The sequence below is a fragment of the Dermacentor albipictus genome, chromosome 3 (genome assembly GCF_038994185.2).
Source record: "Dermacentor albipictus isolate Rhodes 1998 colony chromosome 3, USDA_Dalb.pri_finalv2, whole genome shotgun sequence".
Classification (NCBI taxonomy): domain Eukaryota; kingdom Metazoa; phylum Arthropoda; class Arachnida; order Ixodida; family Ixodidae; genus Dermacentor; species Dermacentor albipictus.
The window spans coordinates 126085746-126106774 of NC_091823.1; the positions used below are offsets into that span (position 1 = coordinate 126085746).

At 42.3% G+C, this 21029-nt stretch overlaps 1 protein-coding gene across 3 annotated transcripts in view; it reads right to left on the reverse strand.

Moving 5' to 3' along the window:
• The window catches only part of LOC135909438 (MAM and LDL-receptor class A domain-containing protein 1-like), a 269210-nt gene that overhangs the window by 236898 nt on the left and 11283 nt on the right, over nt 1–21029 (reverse strand). For all 3 annotated transcript variants that reach the window (XM_065441393.1, XM_065441392.1, XM_065441394.1), the window contains exon 2: nt 12346–12477. In XM_065441393.1, the coding sequence (XP_065297465.1) occupies nt 12346–12477 (132 nt within the window). The remainder of the gene's footprint in view (nt 1–12345; nt 12478–21029) is intronic.

Here is a 21029-nt window from a genome sequence, read left to right on the forward strand (position 1 = left end):
CTTGTGGTGACGTAAGGTATAGCTATGTGGTGAACAGCTTAAACAGGGCGTGTTGTGCACCAGGATTTCTGATGCGGTGTTCGAGAAACGATTGAGTTAGTCTTATGAATGAGTGCAAGAAGATCCCATGTGAAACCATCTGGACTCTACTGTAATCGAAGATATTTCATTTGCGCCACACCGTCTAGTACATGGCATGTGAGTGGGCTTGTGGCAACGAGGGGCGGTGGCATCGGCGACAATGTACTCTGCTGTGTTGTTCGCTTCAGGATCGGGTGCCTCCGCATTGCTGCAAGGCCGTTGACACGCCGTGAGGCTGACATTTGCGCGATCAGAAAACACATAGGAGGCTATAGCGCGATAATTATAAAGCATTCCAAGGGTGTAAATGCGATTCTATGTGATAGGGGTCGTACCACCGAGTCCTGCGAAATCATGGAGTTACGCGCCTTGCCAAACGCGTGTGTTTTGTTTTCCACCGGTTCGCGCGCATTCAACTTTCTTTTTTTATCTTCTCCGTTTGACGCTATCGAGTGCTTCGGGCAAACGGCTTCGCGTAGGCGCTCTTTGCATTCCCGAAAAAGGCAGATTCCACGGCACTCCAGGTCCTACTTTACTGGGATAGAACATTCAAAATAATGTATTAGCGTGAAATTTCAGCTTTTCGCACTTCAGTACCTCATTGATTTAACAAAGTTTTAAAATGAGTAAAGCAACGAGAGTCCTGGGCTTATCCGCCCTGTCGTCCCATTGTGTTTCCAGGCGGCATGTATACGTAATCGGCAACATAGACGTCAATAATTAATAAAGTTGCTTGTTACCATAGAAGTAGCTATCATCAGCAGCAGCAGCAGCCTGGTTACGCCCACTGCAGGGCAAAGGCCTCTCCCATACTTCTCCAACTACACCGGTCATGTACTAATTGTGGCCATGTCGTCCCTGCAAACTTCGTAATCTCATTCGCCCACCTAACCTTCTGCCTCCCCCTGCTATGCTTCCCGTCCCTTGGAATCCAGTCCGTAACCATTAATGACCATCGGTTATCTTCCCTCCTCATTACATGTTCTGCCCAGGACAGGGCATGTAGGACCGGACATGACATGGGCAGGACTTGTAGAAGTAGCTAGTTAAGTGAAAAAGCTATCTTTGCTTTGAATTTCAGCACTATAGAGAGAACAGATGCAAAGGGAGCGCATCGTTGTGAACTAAACGACGCTTTGCCACAAGCTTGAAATAATGCTTTGTCGGTGGAGCAGTTCTGTGAAATACTTTCTTTGAAAGTAAGCAAAACTTCAGTAGCATCACGTAGACGGGGAGTAAAAAATGCAACACTGTGGATTTGTATGAAGGAGCTGCCTTTAAGATGTCGTCATAACAGTTAAGTAGATGAGTAGGAATTTTTTTAAAATAAGGAGAGGAATGAGAAATATATTATTTGACTAGCTCACACTACCATTGGCAAGAGCAGCCACACATTAGTGTTTTAAATCAGTCATTTATATTCGTAAACTTATGCCAGCCCGATGGCCCATGTAGCTGTTTTGATTGCAGCTTTTGGTGCATCGTGGTTTCATGTTTTAATACTGACATCTTGCTTCTGATTCAAAATGACCCGGGAGACACCCCAACTGGAACGCGAAAGGTGAATAGTTTGTCCATTCTTTCTGTAGCGTCACCATGATCAAATGCAGTGATGTCGTGAAAATGTATTACAGAGCGCAGAAAAAAAACATTGCTGATGTAACTGCAAGCATTTCCTCCAGTGATCAATTGGTGTACAGTGCCTTCAGTAGTAGACATGCCTTTAAGCACTTATCTTAAAGACTTTGAAATTGCACTGGGACTTAGAGTGAATTTCAGTGTCACTTGTGAACATATTAAACGTAGAATGTGCCTTTGCCAGGGTATATGCTTGATATAAAAGGGGCGTTCAGAAACTTGGTGTGCACAGTAATGTTCTACATAAGTGCATGTCTTTCTAGCTTTACAAGATTAAATGTATTATGCCCTATGTCGTACAGCAGTGCACTGCTAGGGGCGTCAAACCAAAACAGCAGCAAATATTGACAAAGTTGCTTGAAGCATGAACAGTGATCTAGGCTTTCTGCATTTCAAAGGACAAATTAAAAAAACATTGATTTGCGAGCTGCACAGTGTGCAGTGTCGGTCACCACATACTGTGGCCAGTGCGGCATGAATCTTTTTGGCATTGTTTCTCTTTAAGGTGCGGGACACGCATCACTGCTCATAGAATGATAGGAAAATGGGAGGTTGAGGGGATGTGACAGGGCTTCCCCCTGGAGCAACCGGTGCATGCCCTCTGCTATACTGACAATCCTACCTTAAAGAGAACTAGTGATGCATGTTGTTCTATTACATAGCCATGTGCATTCTCTGTTTTGTATAAAGGAGCTCTAAGGACACTCTACATCAATTTCATATGAAATCATCGTTTTAAGTATCTACTTCTGTAAATTTCTTGGTAGTTGGTTGATTATTATTGAAAATAAAGCTGAAAGTTGAATTTTCTGAGCATCGCCCCAATATCTTCTTGCTGACACCCCATTGTCACATAGCGGATTTCAAGTATATTTACAAACTTGTGTCGTTTTGGTTCGATAAAATTCCTGATGCTTTTTGAGTTTTTGGCTTTCTTGAAATACAATGAAACATACATTTATTTGTACAAAAATAGCTACATCTGAGCAGACACCATCAAAATCCATGACGTCACAGCAAGCTGGTGTTGCAACTTCGAGGCAGCAGTGCCACCAATCTTTCCTCTTGCGCCTTTTACAATTTACTCAGCCTCTTCTCAGGGTACGAGTGAATCTCTTGAATTGTAGGAAGGTCATTTACAGATAGATCTGAAATCATCTTTCTATTTTGTGCTTTTATGCCGTGGTTGCTTAGTGGCGTTTGCACAGCTCCACTAAAGACGATGTCACAGGTGCAAACAACCGCATTTTGAAGGAGGTGAAATGCAAAACTACCCGTGTACCGTGCGAACCAAGGTGATCAAAATTATTCCGGGTTGCCCACTATGGCGTGACTGAAAGTCAGATTGTCATTTTGACACATAAAACCCCAGAATTAAATTTTTTGAATTTTTCTTTAGTGCCCCTTTAAGCTGTAGCATTCATTGTCTCTGCAAAAACTCATGCTCTAAGTATTCTCCATAAAGACTTAATAAACAGTAGATATAAGTGTCTGCTTATATTTTAATTCGTGGTGATACGTGATGACTATTCTTTGGACGTTGGCACTAACGAGAAAGACAGAATTGTGATAATGCGTGTGAGGGCACGATAACGCATGTCGAGGAAATCACTGAGTCTCCCTCGAGGCCCTTGGCGTGGACATTAACTGACTGTCCACAAACTTTTCTGAGTTCACTCCGTGATCTTGTGTAGCCTGTGCTTTGCGAGTCGCATAATTTAATTATTGAGGTGGTGGCTGGCCCACACTGTCTTTGTGGCTTGTGTACCAGCAGAGCAGAGTGTGGCTTGTGTGTACAGCAGAGTAGAGTCTCGCATATTACTTCTGGAGCACAGCAAATGAAGCTGATTTGTAGTGGTAATCTGAGTAATGATCGACAGTCATTTCCTTCTTCGAGCTCCTAACGCTGCTTGCCAACACAAGCAGCAGCAGTTGCCCAAGATGGCGTGAGATTCTTGAAGAGTGGCACATGCCCAGAGTCACATACCCATTGACCCAACCTGGTCCGACGGTTGATTGTGAACCCGCTTACCTCAACATAGTAGCCCGATCATTTCCCATAAGACCATGGACCACCCACTGAGGCAAATGGGTGGGAAAATAGAGAAAAACACCCCGAAATGTGAAGTATACTAAGAATGAATTGCATTAAAGAATACTAGATGCTCTGGATACTTTGGTTTACTTATTATTTTTCTTGCTGGTTCTGGATAAATCTTAGTTTTTCTGAAACAGCTGCCATTCAGAGAGCATAAGAAACTAGTTAGAAGACAAGTAAGTTTAGCATTCTAGATCCGCAACCAGCTAGACTGTTGTGATTTATTTGCAGTAGGGCTTTGGTGTAAATATACTTGAAAGGCATAAACCTGCTTTGCTAACACTTACCTAAACATGCCGGCTCGCATAGGTTGGAGGAGTGCGCATTGAGAAGGTCATCCTGGCACAGCTTACCATGGCCTCCCATGGTGTACCAGGAAAGTTTGTAACGCCCTTGTTTCACCGCATGTCCACAGAGGAGGAGCTCATGGGCTATTTACACTTTGTAAATAACACTAAGGGGCAAAGCAGGCCCTTGACCCCGTCAGGGTCAATGGTGTTTAGGCAAGTACCATACATTCTTTCCCGTTGCAGGGTAGTTAGCCGTTACTTACACTGGCTAACCTCCCTGTCTTGCCTCTTTGTCTCTCCTCTCTTTTCCCGTTGCATGTTTACATTCACATTTTGTATCTGAAATTAGCAACTTGCCATTGGCACAACGGATTACTTCCATGTGGTCCGTGGGTGAAGGTGTGCGCTACAATAGCCTACCATTTGGAATTATTGTTCATATGATCTTAAGCGCCTAATGCCACCTACTCAAATGCTTGTAAAATTTGAAAGCTGCCTTCACTGCCAGAAGTTTTTGGCGGCTCCACCAGATGAAATGAGCTGCATTTGCGCCTTGGCAGTACTGCTTGGCTGTAATTGCAATAATTAGTCTGTGGGGCACGGTCCAGATCTAGTGGCATGGAGGACATGTTTAAGTAGCCTGGAAGTGTTATTCTAATACACAAATTGCGGAGAACCTATGCTCAAATGCTGTTACTGCTCAGCTCAAAGAGCAGCACATTAACCAAATTTCATCAATCAAAACGGCTCTCAAGGTTCTGTATTGCGAAACAGTGGTTTCACCAATTTTAACAGACCACATTGAATTAAAGTTGCTCCTATCTTGAAGGAGGTCCATGGGATTCCAGACAGCTGCTATTCAGCAGAGGGAACATGAGTTGTGTGGTATTTTTCTTTGGTTGTTTCAGTCAAAGAAATACCAGGGACGACGTTGCCAGCATCACTCCTAACAGTACCATGTTAAGTGCACGCTTATTCATTCTAAGCACCTTACCTATTTAATAATATGCAATTTATTACTTTGTATTTGAAGTTATAAAAAAATATTTATGTGGCTTTTCCCCATATGTTTAAATAAATTCAGCAGCACTGAATAGTCCCTTGGCGACTACTGTCTAAAGCTTGTTACAGACCATTTGACATCTCCACTACTCCCATTCTGAAATTATTGGAATTGTCTCCTGTTTCCTTACTTCCCTTGCCAGTTTACAGGGTTATTGTGAACCGTTCATAAGAAGCCTCTATGCTTAAATTTATCAAAAAGATGAATGGGCTTTCGCGTCGCTCTTGTTTAGCCCGTTGAGGATCACATTTTGGGGAAAAATATGTCTCTCCAATTTAGGAGTTATATATTGTTTAGTGATGTGCAAATACTTGAAACTTCCGAATAACCAATTTATTAGTGTCCCATTCGATTCGATGTTTTAATGGTCACTATATGTAAAGGCAAATATTATTAAATTTCGAAACACCATCATCATTATCATCATCAGCCTGTTTACGCCCACTGCAGGGCAAAGGCCTCTCCCATACTTCTCCAACAACCCCGGTAACAACACCAATGAAACATAAAATTTGAGCCGAAGTACGGTAAATTTTCTCCTCCAAGAACATAGTATAGACACAAAACGTGAAAACTTGTACAAATAGCAGACGAGGCTATGTTACATAATAGCTGTACTTTAGAAGCTGTACAGCTATTATCCATGCCTACTGGCAAGTCCTGTGCATGTGAAGAAACGTTTTGCTGCTCCATTTGTGATTTTAATAAACAGCTCTTCATAAGATTGTATGCATTGGCACAAGCTTGCTAACTGTAAGAATACTAGGATGTAAACATCACTTTAATTTAATTGTGATATCAGCTGTTCAGTATTCAAAAGCTATCCAATATTCGTTTCGCTCCTGGCATTATTCAGTTCGGTCTGAAGAATCACTACTCGCACTTGCCTAATATTTTTATTACAGATTTAAGTTCTTCAGAGTTACTTTTCGAGCAAAATACTGGTAAATTATTTTTTGAAGGTCAATAAGGTGACAAAGCATTTTTAGTATTTGCAGTTTTACACATTTTATTTTTCTATGCAGGATAAAGCAGCATAATTTTTTGTGTAATGAAACCTACAAAATCTTCTTCTATAGTAAATTAGTTGAAGTGGCAACACTCCCTAACTAATGAGATGACATCCACGAAGGAGCTAAGTCAAAAATCAATTTTGGAGAAACCCAAGGGGCGACAGTACAAGAACGTTCTCTAGAAGTCCAAGAAAGTTGCAGCACCTCGAGTGGGATGCTAGGTGACGGCTTGTTCTGTAAACGCACATTTTTTCAAAATGTTCTGTCGCATCCACAGATGTACGGCAGTGAACCTTAAAGGGTTAGAGAAGTGAGCCACTAGCGCATGGTTCTTAGAAGACAGAGCATTTATTCGTATGTGTCACATTCTGCATGTGTCATGGTAGCCAACTTGGTGTACAACTACAGTGAATTCTCATTATAACAGTCGTTCAGTCGTTGAGGCAGAAAATGCACTTTGCTGTAAGCTGTATTTTCTTTAAAGTAGAAAGTCCTAAGCCATTGTAAGGCGAGAAGTCCACTCCATGCATGTGAACTCGTGAAACCTAACTTCAAATGAAGCCACACTCAATTCTAGTGACATGACAGTATTGCATTTGGAGCATGGAAAAGCACAGTGAATTACTACACAATTAATTAGGAAAGTTACAAGAAATAATCTTAGTTGTCTGTAGTTTAGGTTTCTTCATGAATGACATCAAGATTTTTTTCACCATTTTGTTTCTGAGCAAGCAAACTCCACATGTTCGACATTGAGGATATTCATAAGGTTGTTTTGCTACAGTGTGTTGTTCCTCTTTGCCCTTTTCTAGATTTGACACTCAGTGGAGTTCTGCGCCACTTCGAATAAATTTAAATGGCCATGTTGTTAAGCTGTACCCGCGGAGAGTTGGAATGAAGCAAGACAAATTCTTAAATGAAGTTCATTGTGACGAGGGCATATTGTATGCCACACTCTTGTATGTGCAAGTTTCTTTGTAAAACTTGTTCAGGCTTTCTGTAGTTCTTGCAGGCTTCGCGTGTCGCAAATTTTTTGGTAAGAACACTGTGGCCTCACTTCTCGCACGGGAGTAAAATCTTCTGAAGAGCCCAAGTTGGAAAGCTCAAACCAAAACGCAAGTGTTGTGCTTTCGTGTAACTCTCGACATTTTTATATTTGTTTTTGTTTTTTAGTCTCCTCAAGAGCCCAATAAGAATCAAATGAGCGTACAAATGTTGTGCCTGTGTATGCATTGACATTTTTATGTGAATATCATGTATGTTAATTGAGCTAATCTCAAGAAAAGCCCACGTTGGATGGCTCAATCCAGCATAGAAGTGTTATGCTTTGTTATATATTACTACATTTTTACATTAGTTTTCGATATAGTTGCTACAAGGATAGTGTGTCCTTATAATTATATATTTTATGTATCTTCAGTAATTTCATGCCAAACCACCCAGTTATTCAAGAAATGTTTCAATATGGCAAACCGTTTCTAGTTTGCTTGATATGCAAAAGTAGGTATAATGAGAATGTTATTTGAAAAAATTTGCTTTCATACATACACCTGTGTCATTCCACTTCAACCAAACCGCGTATTTTTGACCATCGTAGAAATAGTTGAAAAAATTTTGTTATGTTTGTTGAAGCTCCGAACTCTTTCTCCCCATTTAATTGTCATCGCAAAATTTTTTACAATTTCGCCAAACATTTATTGCTCTTGCCCAGCTAAGCTAGAAGGCACTGATCTACGTTTCTTTTCAAAGGGAAATTGTATGATCCAGGTATTCAGATGGTGTTCATGTCAAGAGAAGGAAGTGCTGTGCCTGCCAGAATTGAAAAGCTCTAATTTTTTTTCTTCGAAGCAGGGAAATAGAGGAGGCACGCAATAAATATAGAAACGAAGCCTGGTTGACTTGGAATGGCTGAAAAATATTTGGAGCCTTGGGGGTTCAGTTGATCACCTAAAAGAACTGTAAAGTTCGACTGTTTCGCAAAATGATTCGTGTTGAAGGTAAAATTAGCTGTGGTGGTCAGTGCAGAAGTATGTGGCCCATCATTACGTAGCCCTACTTGTTTGCTATGCATGTGACATGTTACGAAGAGCTATCATTCTTTAAGTGTGATAAATTATTTTTCTAATGTTCATTTGTGGATCAGGCATACAGCATCAATAAATGAAGCCTTGTCATTTAGCAAGGAGAGATTGTTAATATAATGAGCCACAAAATCTATTTAACATACTGTGACTGCCTTTTTTATCAATACGAAGGCAGGTGACATCATGCGCAGCAGTCTGGACTCGTATTTTTTTAATAGGAACTCAAAAAGTGGTCGCCAAAGACAAATGACCGCATCAGACTGAACACGGCACATTTGACTTTGTAGATGAGCATGTTCGGGCTCCCAAACACTGGTAGAACGGAACACCACAAGGAATTTTTTCATACTCGTGTAGGTTTTAAGTTTTAATAATGAAGCTATTTTCTACTTGAATCATTACTGGGTTGCAGGGACCTGGGCTGAAAGTGTCCTGCTCCCTGTATGTCGCCTTGCATGTTTATATGTCGCATCGCATTGCAGTGTGACTGGCCTTTAAAATGCTTTGCATGAACAATATCACTGTTCTTTCTGGATTTACTGGCTATGTAAAAGCAAATATTTCTTTTTGTAAACTACATGAAACGTATCTTTCAACACTGCTGCACTCCCTCATGAATTTAACAAATATTCATATATTATGTGCAATGGTTGTGCGGTTTACCCGGCTCACTCCAAGTACAGCTCTAGTTGCATTAGAGCGTACATATCTTGGGAATAAAATCCAGACCCAAACACCACTTCTTTGTCATCTGTGTTGCAGAAAAAGCCAGCTTTGTCGTCTACATTCCTGGCTGGCAAGCTTGTGCGCACATTGTAGACAAGCTAGTGCTGAGAAAAATCGATAAATATAATTTTTTGCAGTTAAAGGTAATGCCTTTTTTCTTCGCTTCACCCCTACATAGCAGGCATGTAGGCCTACCTATCTTATAGTGTAATACATATATTTTTTTGCCAACCACGAAAGCTGTTTTTACCTTGAACATGAAGCTTCCTGCAAAATATTATAATTGTAGTTTCTTTACAGGCGATCGGCTGAGCCTTCAGAGTGTCAAATATTTTTCTGGTACACTATGTCACCTGGGCTACTATCCTGTATTTACCGTAATTTCTGTATTCTGAATTTTCGTTAAGGGAAAACTTGACTCATTCCAATTTTACTCACTTATGCCGCAGCCAAAAGAACTCAAAGTATTCGAATATTTGAAAAAGCGGCTATTTTGGCAGTCACATCACTTCGCTGTATTTTGATGCACAGCATGAAGGCCTTAATCCATACGATGTGCGTTTAAAAAGTGCTTGACTTATGTCCTCTAGCTGAGCAGAGTGGGAAAAAAACTGGCACCGAACTGCTACAAAACTTTTGGCAAAAATAAAAAGGGAGAAGGAGTTTTGAACTCCAGTAAACATGTGGGAATGCTTTACGCTATATCTGTGGTGTTGAAAAAATGCTGGTCGATTCGGCATGCAATGACACACCTGCAAGTGCATCGCTGCCATTGTCAGAGTGGTTCTGCGCAGTAAAAGGTCCATTTCACAAAACGTCACAAAAATGGTTTATTTTGCTATCTAAAATAAATTTAGGATTAATAGGTATAAGTTGGCTTAAACTTAATGTGCAGCAAAGGCTCTCCGGTGAAGACAATGATGTGCCTTTCATGTTTGCATCAAATAGATTTCCCTGTGAATTCGTTCGTAATTTTTTTTTGCACTGAACAAAATTGAAATGGAACGCACACGAGAAATATTTTTTTTTAGTTTTCCAGCACGTCACTAATAGCTGTTTCTTCTTCATCTGAAATCTGATGTAGTCAGTATGAATAAGTCGCTTGATTCGGAATGACCTCCACAGGAGTGTTATCATGGCACGAAACACAACTGGATCATGCAACAAGCAATGCAGCATAATAAACTGTTCCCGTGGCATCACTTATTGGGATTTCCATGTTTCAAAATAATATTTACTGAAATTGGCACACACCAATCAACCAACGAATAAGGATTCTACAGAGTGATCTGTTGTGAGTTTTACAGATTTTTTTAAGTGGCCTGTGCCAGCTTGCATTTTTCTTGTTCTCGAGCTGGATTATTCAGAGGTGTACATTGCTAGCATAGGAAATGGAAATACATTCAACTGATTCTCACAAATTTACTAATTGACTTAAGCATTACAGCACATATCGCTGTTCAGAAACTGTAACCAGTGAGTTTGATAGACACATTGACTTGGAAATAATTGCCACGATGACAGCAGTTTCGCGAGTTTTCCATAAATATGAGACAAAATGCATGGACATTCCGGTTACTTTTGTGCTTCAATGCATACCAGTGTGCTTTGTTAAATAAGTAAGTGGAACAACAGTGAACTTTTACGGCCAGTTTGAGGGCATGTGACTGGTCACTTGTGTCATTATGGAACTTCATTCTATGTGCACACACCTTGTAAAATAACCGGCTACAGTTCATAAAAATTATTAGGAAGTGAGTTGTTGGTAATTATCTGAATATGTGGCTTGATTTCTTATGCAAGTGATGTCTTTATTAAATTCCATAAAACTTAAATATAACCACCATGTATATCAGTGTCTGAGTGACTGCTGTGGGCTCAAGCGAATGCTGCCATGGTTATCGTACCACTGCTGAACTAATAAAGAAAGCAAGTACCTTTTTTGAGTGTTCTTGTTTACTGTCATGTCCGTGTGCTTGTACACCAATAATTTAGGTATTCCTTTTTAAGATTTATTTATTTATTGAAAATCTGTTTTATTTGACGCCAGACAGAGTACATCTTTCGGTATTCAATGTCGTTATGGTGTCAAGCTGCAGAAAGCTTGTACTTTGCAATAGTTTAGAAGAAGTTTCTGATGTATTCAAACTACAAAAGGTCGTACTTTTACGCAGATGATTAGTTACAAATAAACAGGTCACCTCGAAAAACGTTTTTTTTTTTTGTCTAGGTAAGTTCAGCACGCTTGATTTTGTGAAGGATCATTCAATTTGAAATTTAAAAACTGGCGTAACAGTGCAGCTAGGAGCATGCTTTTTTAAAAAACCCCAGGCTGACCGAGGGCTGCAATACAGAAGCGCCTGTATATAAATTCGCCCCTATCCTTTTACAGCAAACATGTCAATGTGTCATCAAAGATAATGGCATGCACCACGACATAGGTCAACAGTATTTTAAGTGCAGTTTTAAACTGCTAAATATACACTGGGGGCTGAGGGGCTTTAAACATAATTTGAGTGTGGCCGTTCAACACCGCTCCACCAATATTTCAATGGACTTTCAATTCTGACACTCGACGCATCTGCAACAATGTTTCAGTGGGCTTTCAGTATTGACAGACAACATAGTTCAATAATACTCCAATGGGCTTTCCATTTTGAGACCCAAGACATCTTCAACTAAGCTTAAATGGGCTTTCAATATCGGAATACATCATAGTTTTAAGAATACACCAATGATCTTTCAAATTTAAAGAACCCAAAGATGTTTTGACAAATGTCGGGGGCCAATTATCAACATTGTCTGCAACTTTCTCTATAATAATTCAACGATTCCCGAATGAGCTTTCAATACCACTTGTTGACATGGCACAATGTCATTTCAACAACCTTTCAACAATTTTTTGAAGGGGCAAGCAGCTACCGATACGCATGAACCGGCCAACGTCCTTTTGAAATGTTTTTTTTTATTTGTCTATCGAGTGGTATGTTATGTGTCTACGACATGCTTAAGCGCCTACGTGTGTGGGTTGAGTGAACCAGAAAAATCATGCTATAAAAACAAAGTGTGCTTGTGGGATTGTGTCGAGCTGTACTTGTATATCAGTGACTAGTTAAGTGCCCAAGGCGAACGGTGGGCCCAGAGTTAGTGATCAGATCTACGCGCGAGGAAGACCGCTGGCATTTTCCCGACAGTCCGCTACCGATGGTACCGTAAACATGGCCCCTGAGGCGCTGTTGCCGCCTCGGGGATTGAGCTCAGTGCATACACCCTGTACCCAGACGAGCATGACCTTCCCAACAATTGATAGCACCACAAATTAACGGAGGATCGATAAGTACCCGTGCCTCACCTGTGTGAAGGGTGTGGTCTATGGTGGGGCCGTGCTTCATGTCGGACACCTTATGCACCTGGAAACAAGCACCTTCGCTGCAATCGCTGGACAACCACTCACTGCAAGGACCGTCCTCGAATGTGCACGTGTCTGCGCATGAACGGTATAAAAAAAGAAACCTGTTACTCAAAAACACCTGTAGCGCCGTCGTGCTGCGTGATGTACGGTTGAAAGACCCATGCCCTGTACAGAATGACAAGGCTACCACGTTTTTTCAGTGGTCGCGATTTAAATGCTTCTGAACTCGTACTGAACGTCTGTTCATCAACATTTTCTTGGTAAGTTTTACAAGTAGCTTAGTAAACTATTTTATTTGGTGACGGGGTTGTTCACAGTGGCAAAGAGTAAAACTGTAGTTCGCAATAAAGAAGCACGCGACTGACATTGTCTTCCTACTAAGGTTTGTCGAAGAAACGTGACATTGAAATGCAAGCACAAGATCAGCATCGGGTATCACATTCTTCATAAAGGAACCATTTCATCGTACCGATAAACCACGAGGACCCCTAAAACAAACCACCCCAGCAAGCCGTACTTCGTGTCAGAATCATGCGAAGTAATACTATACAGAGGCGATAAAAGACGAGCAAGATAGCGCTGAACAATGCTTGCTTATAGAAATGTACGGAAAGGCAAGTATAATATACACATTGGGTTATGTGCCAAATAATAAAGTAACCGAAGAAGAGACTGAAGAGCAAATGCACCGTTGACAACCAACCCCTGGAGGAATGCATAAAAGAAACTACATTTCGAAAACCGCCAGAGAAACCGCGGCACACGTAAAAAGATAACGACAGCGGGGCAAGAACAACAAAATACCAGCACTTGAAGATCGAAGCGCTGCGTCAAGGCACACTGCTCATGTCCTGATAGGAAAGCGATTTTATTGGCAAAGAACGCTGCAAGAGCGTTTTAATGCACTTGCCATCCTGCATCAAAATATGAAAATCTCAATATTATTCCTCTCTGTTTTATCTCGAGCCCACCTTAAAGAGGTGGCGTGCGCAAACTCCGGAGTCATTTCCCTAAATTACGCGTCTAATGTGCTTCATTCAGTTGTGAATTGTGTTTCCCGGAGTTGTGAAAATACTTACGTACGACGGGCAAGATAGCACAAGTTATCGATTAAGAAAATAAATAAGGGCACCCAGCAGAACACCCCGCCCTTTGCGCGCAATATCTTATATATTTTTTCTTTGAAACTAGTTCTAGCCTCCGATTTGTTATACAGTGCTCTGCCGGGTCTAGGCCGAGTAAAAGCTGAGGAAGCACACACTTTGCGACTTTGAGATCATTTACAAAACGGCACGAAATCCTCCCTCTCAGCGCAGCAGAATCTCCTGTGCATGGAAATTCCAGCTCTTCACATAAAAACTGCATCATTACGCGGGAGAGCGCTCTTTGCTTAATTTCGAAAGTATAATCGTTATGCTCGGGCTAATGCGAATGCGTTAGCCCGAGCATAATGCGTTGTTGTTTTTTCTGACCCACTAATTTCGCATAGAATTCTATTCATTAACGGGTGCTACATAGCTAATTGTTAATTGCTCGTCGATTTCGGCAAAGTAGACGTCCATCTTTCTTCACTTTATAATTAATTAGGCGCGTGAAAAAAAAAATCTAGATATCGAATACCAATCGAATAATCTTTCCTATGACCGCTCGGAATTTCTATACTACTTCCGCTTGTTCAAATGCTGCAAACATTATAAAAAAGCTATTTTAGTTAGAGAGAAAGACCGGCATATACAAGCACAAACAGCACCCAGGCTGCCAGGCTTCTCACAACGCTGATGTAATGAGAACGACCGTCGCCGGCGTTTGGAGCGTCGCATCTCGATGGTGCACAAGACGAGACCGAAGCAATACCATCCACGTTTGTAACATGTGGGTTCGGTTCCCACCTGCGGCAAGTTGTTTTTTCATCCACTTTAATTTCCATTAATTTATCATTTACTTTATTTCATTTATTAAGCAGATGCAATTTCCGCTATGTTGTACTTGGTGTCAGTGTTTGTTGGCTTCTCATTATATGACTAATAAATATCGGGTCCCTCGGTTAACCCCCTTTCTTCTCGTTTATTTCATAACGAGGGTCTCGAATCCGGCAACATTGATGCCTTCAGGTAGCATATGTGGGTTTATTGACCAGTTGCCTTCACCCGAAAAGATCACGTTGTCGTGACGCCTGCGGCAAAAAAGACGTTCCACGTCCGCCGCCTAGGTCTGTGAGTGGGGGCGCTGGCTAACACTCCCAGGCTTCTACTAGTACACATAAATACCCAAAAAAGTGGATGGGGAAACGCCGCCGCGGTAGCTCAATTGCTAGAGCATCGCACGCGACATGCGAAGGTTGTGGGTTCGGTTCCCACCTGCGGCAAGTTGTTTTTTCATCCACTTTAATTTCCATTAATTTATCATTTACTTTATTTCATTTATTAAGCACATGCAATTTCCGCTATGTTGTACTTGGTGTCAGTGTTTGTTGGCTTCGCATTATATATATATATATATATATATATATATATATATATACCAGAAAAAAAGCAGTTCTGGGTCCGGGTAAATATTCACAGTGAAGTAGACGCGCGTATGGGGCGGTTTATTGACGTTTCGGCCGGGGTCCGGCCGTTCTGATGAAGGCCGGACCCCGGCCGAAACGTCAATAAACCGCTCCATACGCGCGTCTACTTCACTGTATGTATGTATGTATATATATATATATATATATATAATAAGGGACTCTGACAGAACGCTTAATTGGTTCAGCTGTGAAAGCAAGGCGTGAGACCGGGCTCATTGGTAATCCATGATGTGCTCAGCGCGGCAGCAGATAAATGACGGAAAGGCATGACGGAAAGGCGCTGCAAAGACGATTGCTCGGAGCGTAGTGGCGTGCCCATACAGTTTGTCGTTTTTGCAGCCAAACATGCTGCATGGCTATCCCGTCTCTAGAGACCTTCGAATACTCAATGTGCAACCATTGCATGCGTCATCGCTACTTGAACGAACGATGGTGGCAGCAGCGCAAACGCGCCTCGAGTACTCGTATAACTTCGCCCGCAATAAAATATCCTAACATTCGCTGCCACTAAATCCCTGGCGAAAGTTGGTTCACGAAGCGGAATTTATGGCTTTGCTGCCGACCTTACCACAGAGATGGTAAACACAGTTTAATTCGTTTATCGTCTTGCCCGATCAACAAATCTACTATATACTCCCATAGCAGTTTTTTACACATATAAAGTGGGACTACCTTGATGGAGTTCTTCACAATTTTACTACTGTGTTCTCTCGATAGGTGAGCGTAATCAACACTTCACATGTCAGTAGCCAAGCCGACGGCAATGCAAATTATCTTGCGAATTTGTGGTTGCAGTTCTACCAAGCGCTGCTTTTGCGAAATCGAGATCTGTGCTTGTAACGTACCGAGACTGTCCCTGAGATTTTGATTCCCATTTGGAAAAACAACCAAGAAAACACTCGTAGTACTCGAAACGACGTTTATGTGTCCACACAAATGACAAGACTTTTGAAGCTGCTGATATTCGTTGCAGCTGTTGTGAATAGATATTGAGTGCGAAATTGGGCATGATGCGCGTTGCCGTAATGTTTGTTCCCCGCCTGCTCGCTAAGGACTAAAATAACCTAAAAAAGACAATGAATTCTTGTTTCAGTTTGTGCCAGGCTTTGAAAACTTACACTGAAAGTTACCCAGATCTCCTTTCGAAGATCTCCTTTCGAAGATCGAAAACCTGGTGCTTGGTGCTATAGATATGGCAAATCGATTCTACAGAATTCCACAAGTTGGAGCGTGCTTCATGTAAGGAAGAACTGACATCCACTCGTATCTAAAACGAGGCTACAAAAGAATTCAAGCTCAATTTTTCCTATCATGAACCTTCCTCCACCGTACAAAATTCCGCAGAACTGATCTGCCATACAAACTCTTCTTGTAATTCAAGTTGTCGATTAATTCGCCCACGCACGACGATCTTCTAGCCTCCAAGTCAACTCAAATGGTAGAGCGACCGACCTGAAAAGGTGTTGGTCCGACGTGCGTATACCGGACTTGGACGAATTTTTATGGAACTACGAAGCTTTGTATCAGAGAAACCCGTGTAGTTTTGCTTTGTAGCTTCGAGCTACATTCGGCTGGTGCTATGTATGTTACCTAGAAATGAAGTTATTTTTAAGCCACCTAAAGTCGTCTTCTACACGGCCGAAAAAAAAGTGACAATGCGCTCATGAAGAGATGATAATTATTTCTATTTTTATTCTTTGGTGTTTGCGGAACTGAGCAGATGGAACTTGTTCTTCCTGAATAGACCGACAATCGTAAGTTTGATTTAAAAGTAATAAGTTGATTGAAAAACTTTTATATCGAAGCATCGATATCGGCAACAAGTTATTGTACAGCTGTACGATGTAACTATGCTTGTTGTATTGACCGTATAAGCGCGTAAACATTCGCTTAATAACTAAATTAACAAGAATGGTGCCATGCGCGCACAGGCAAACGTTTAAACGTCTCATTCGATCACCGCGGACGCTGGCTGTGGAAACGCTGGCGTGAGGAAGAGTGGGAGCGGCAGCTACCTCCGTGCCGGCACTCGCTTGAATGCGCACTAAGCGCCGATAACACAGCACACGCGAAGCTATGAGCCTTCGGCGCACCGAGACTCTGTACTTATTGCAGAGCGTTTGCAAGCTAGGGTCCGAGCAGCCGCGCTCAGTCGCGCCATACAAAGCTGTCGCCGGAGCACAACGTTCCTCCCCTCCCCCCCCCCCCCCCCCCGCAACGGTGCTTTGCGCGCGATGCAAAACGGCGCGCGTCCTCCCCATCTTCCTCCTTGCGCCCCCGAGATCGAGCAACCATACTTGGCTCAACCCCGCGAGCTTGCATTCGTACCCACAGCATACAGCGCGCAGCCACGATGCTATTGCACTCGACTTTATACTGAACATCACGGCAACGTCAACGGCAGAAATTTGCCTTGAGCGTTCAAAAATCGCTATCGCAATTACAGGAACATGCGAAAGAAGCACGCGCCACTGTAGTATGCTGGTGATTGGCTTCACTATAACGACTGCGCGGCATCTCGCACTGCTTTGGCTGTGACATGTAATTTAGCTTCTGAGGCATGGCTGGCGCAAGTCTTGAAGGGCCCTGTTTATCTAAAAGAAGAACCTGTGATTTAGAAAGAAAATTCAATAAAGCACGAAAATTTAACACTGTGCACGAGGTCCAGACAACTTCGCTAGGCCACTCAATTGCGTTAAGCTTCGGAAGCTCCACAGTTACTTGGAACTTTGGCGCAAAGCTTGAACAAGTGTGTTAACTCCATTGGAAATGATTTTAGGTGTAACTAAATGGTTTTTGTCCTAAATGAAAATAGTTTTTGATCTTTTGCTTTTGGAAAGTGTCCGGATATCTTGTGTACCCCCTTTTACACAAACTTGCAAGAAAGCGGATGGGTGGATAGTAACCACTACAGCTTAATTGCTCAAGCATTTTCCGGTACGATGTGGAAGTTATGATTTTATTCCCCACCTGCAAGAGGCTTTCTCATTTACTTTGGTTTCCTTTTTTCTTCATCATTTTCCACATTCGGATTTCAACGACAGCTAATTGCTCCGCTGCTATCGTTGACTTCATTGCCTGCTCGCTTTATATGGCCATGATTAACAAAAATCAAGCCCCTCTGCTTCCCTTCTCATTCATTCACTGCAAGAGTCTCGTATATGGTAGTCTTGATGCCCTTGCGTAGTAAGCAAGGGTTCATTTGGCACGTGCCAGCTATCTTTAGTTTCCGTGCTATGTGACGCATCGGGCAAAAAAAGGTGCTCTGCATCCGCCCGCATTTGGTAATGCGTCACACGTGTAATGCGAAGGTGGTCGGTTCATCCCCGCCGGCCACAAGTTGTCTTTACATCCACTTTATTTTGCCTTTTCTTCATTAGTTTGTAATATTAGATTTCCACCCCATCTAGTCACCCCTATGCGTTTTTTGTCTTTGTTGCTTGCTGTCTTTATATGGTGGTGATTAACAAAAATCCGGCCCCCCTGATTCACTTTTCCTCCTAATACTATCGATATATGTTCCGAGGCATTTATTAGGAACTTCACTGACTTGCCTATAACGGCCAAGGATGTTTTGTCAGTGAAATGAAGCTGCAGATTTCTGATTCTACAAAAAACTTCGTTTTCGTATCTCTCCATATTTACATTCCTCCCCATGTTAGTTTTTATGGTTGAATTAAAGTACGTTGTCTTGTATTCTAATGAAGGGGCCATTGCGCAATGAGCATACGCGACTAGTCTACTGCAGAAGTCTATGATGACCAGGTCGCTCTCCTTTTATGATCTATGGGAAGTAGTAGCAGGAACGCAAATGACTATGCATTCGCCTAACTGACCTGAACTTAAAGAGGCCCATTTCGGATGTCTCCTAATTTGCCAAAGAAATTCACACTAGTTGTTTCTGAAACTAACGTTTTGCATGCCATGATACAGATTACAACCACAGAGAAACCTGTGTGGCAACAACAACAACAAACCAAATGAAATGTAGTAAGAGTTTCGTGCAGAATATTCCATTTGCACCATGGTGATATATATTCCCACTGGCACTAGATGACTCAAACTACATGAAGAAGCCCCGCAATCTGCGCACATGCCCACTCGGGTTGATTGTCGCGTACCCGCCTCTTCCGTTACCGCAGCTAATGAATTGAGCTTGGCATTCGGGGCAGCAGGCTAGTTATTGGTTTCCTTATCGAACAAATGACGGATCATTGCCCATGCGATAACTTCCGCTGGAAAGGAAGTTCACTGAACTGGATCGCACGAGAATGGACCAAGTGCACTCGCCTTATCATATCTGGCATATTTGCTGGCTAGCATTATCTTTTTTTGGCAACAGTGCCCATTGGTAATTTATCATCTCAGATAAGCGCGAAGTATCAATCGAAGCGACGTTGCAGATTCTTGTCGTTTGCGTGTTATCGTCCGTCGTAGTTGGCACAGCGGAAAAAGCTAATATTGCAGTGGTATTTCGCCGAACATGAAACCTTCAGCGTTTGCCTCCACATCAACGCCCTGAAAATGGTCTTGTCACACAGCTCTTTATTTTGCTTTGAATATTTAAGAATGTAACGTTTGTATCGACTGCGCTCCGAGTTTTACCGCTGTCTTTCCGTTTCGGTTCCTGTGTGATATATTCAAGACATTTATTTTTCTGTAGATACTATCAGGGATAAAATGTCAATGAGATGTGTTCTCTCTTATATCAATTTACCAAGGTATAGTTTCTGTGTCAATGTAGTGTTCGAATCACCTATTCATTACGAGCATTACTGATGAAATGTATTGGCTGTCCGCTACATACTTCCAACTTTAAGGAAACGCATTGCTCAGGCAGTTAAAGCCAGCGGCGCTGCAACGTTTCTACGTACTGTCACTCACATTGTGAGCTCTGATGAACGACCGCAAGTTTCAGCACAAATCACCACATAGTGGTCATTGCCATTAGGCAAGCCACGCAAAGCCCTTTGACAAGGTAGGGAAAATTGGCAATTCTTTATGCTTGCGCAACGGTTACCGACAAAAGTTTTCGTACCCCTTATTTGAGAGCCATAAGTACGTCTATTGCATGGATAAGCCTGCGTCCAGCTTTGTCGTGCCATGCATGGATAGCTTTGTGATGCTGAAATAAAACTGTCGACCAAATGAGATGTGGCATGGATGCGTGGAATTACTTTAATGAAAGGTCCTGCGAGCTACGGGATGCAAGTTCCCAGAGAGCGGGCTACTCCCACGTTGGGACCGGGAGTTGTAACTCCCTGGCCACATCGTGGGCTCGCTGGACGGCCCAGAGCTGCTCCGCAAGGTCCGTGCTGCGTAATGCTGGTGGAGTCTTGATCCTTGTTTGCGTGGGTCCGACCACACGGCCAGAGCAAGTGATGCACGCCTAGTGTGCTATGGGAATTTTCGCAATGTGATGTTTTCTATAGGTCAGGCCTGTAGTGATGTAGTCTGTTCTGCGTGGGGTACGTGTTTGTTTGAAGCATTCTGAACATGAGGGCTTGAGGCCTGGTGAGCTTATTGTGACGTGTGCTGTATGTTCTGCGGTCTAGATAAAAGTGCTTTGATATCTCGTTATTTGTGGAGGGAAGGTCCCAATTTTCGCTGGGATGGTTACAACCAGAATAGGTGGCATCGCGAAGGGTTAGGTCTCGCACACCCCTGAGCCATCTCATTGAGATTGCGAGGGGCGTCCTCGATATCTCCGCATGGGCCCTAATGAATATTAATTTTGAAAGGAACCTTTCTGTGCCTCTTCTCGCCACTTATAAAGCTTGAGCCACTTGGTCTTTGCTTCTATAGCACCGGCGCGAATAGACATCTTGGATAATCGGGTAGAAGAAACTGCGCATGTGCTACTGCATATGTTTTCGAATTGAACATTTGCATAACTGGGTATGTCGAACTGGTCATGATGCTAACAGCTATGTATCAAAAAGACAACTTGAGCCACAAGGTATGTTGAACTGGTCAGCCGCAACTGGGTAGTTAAACCAATGACAAATTTGGCCGCGGGGTATGTGGGACTGGTACTGTGCTATTGGTTAGGTGT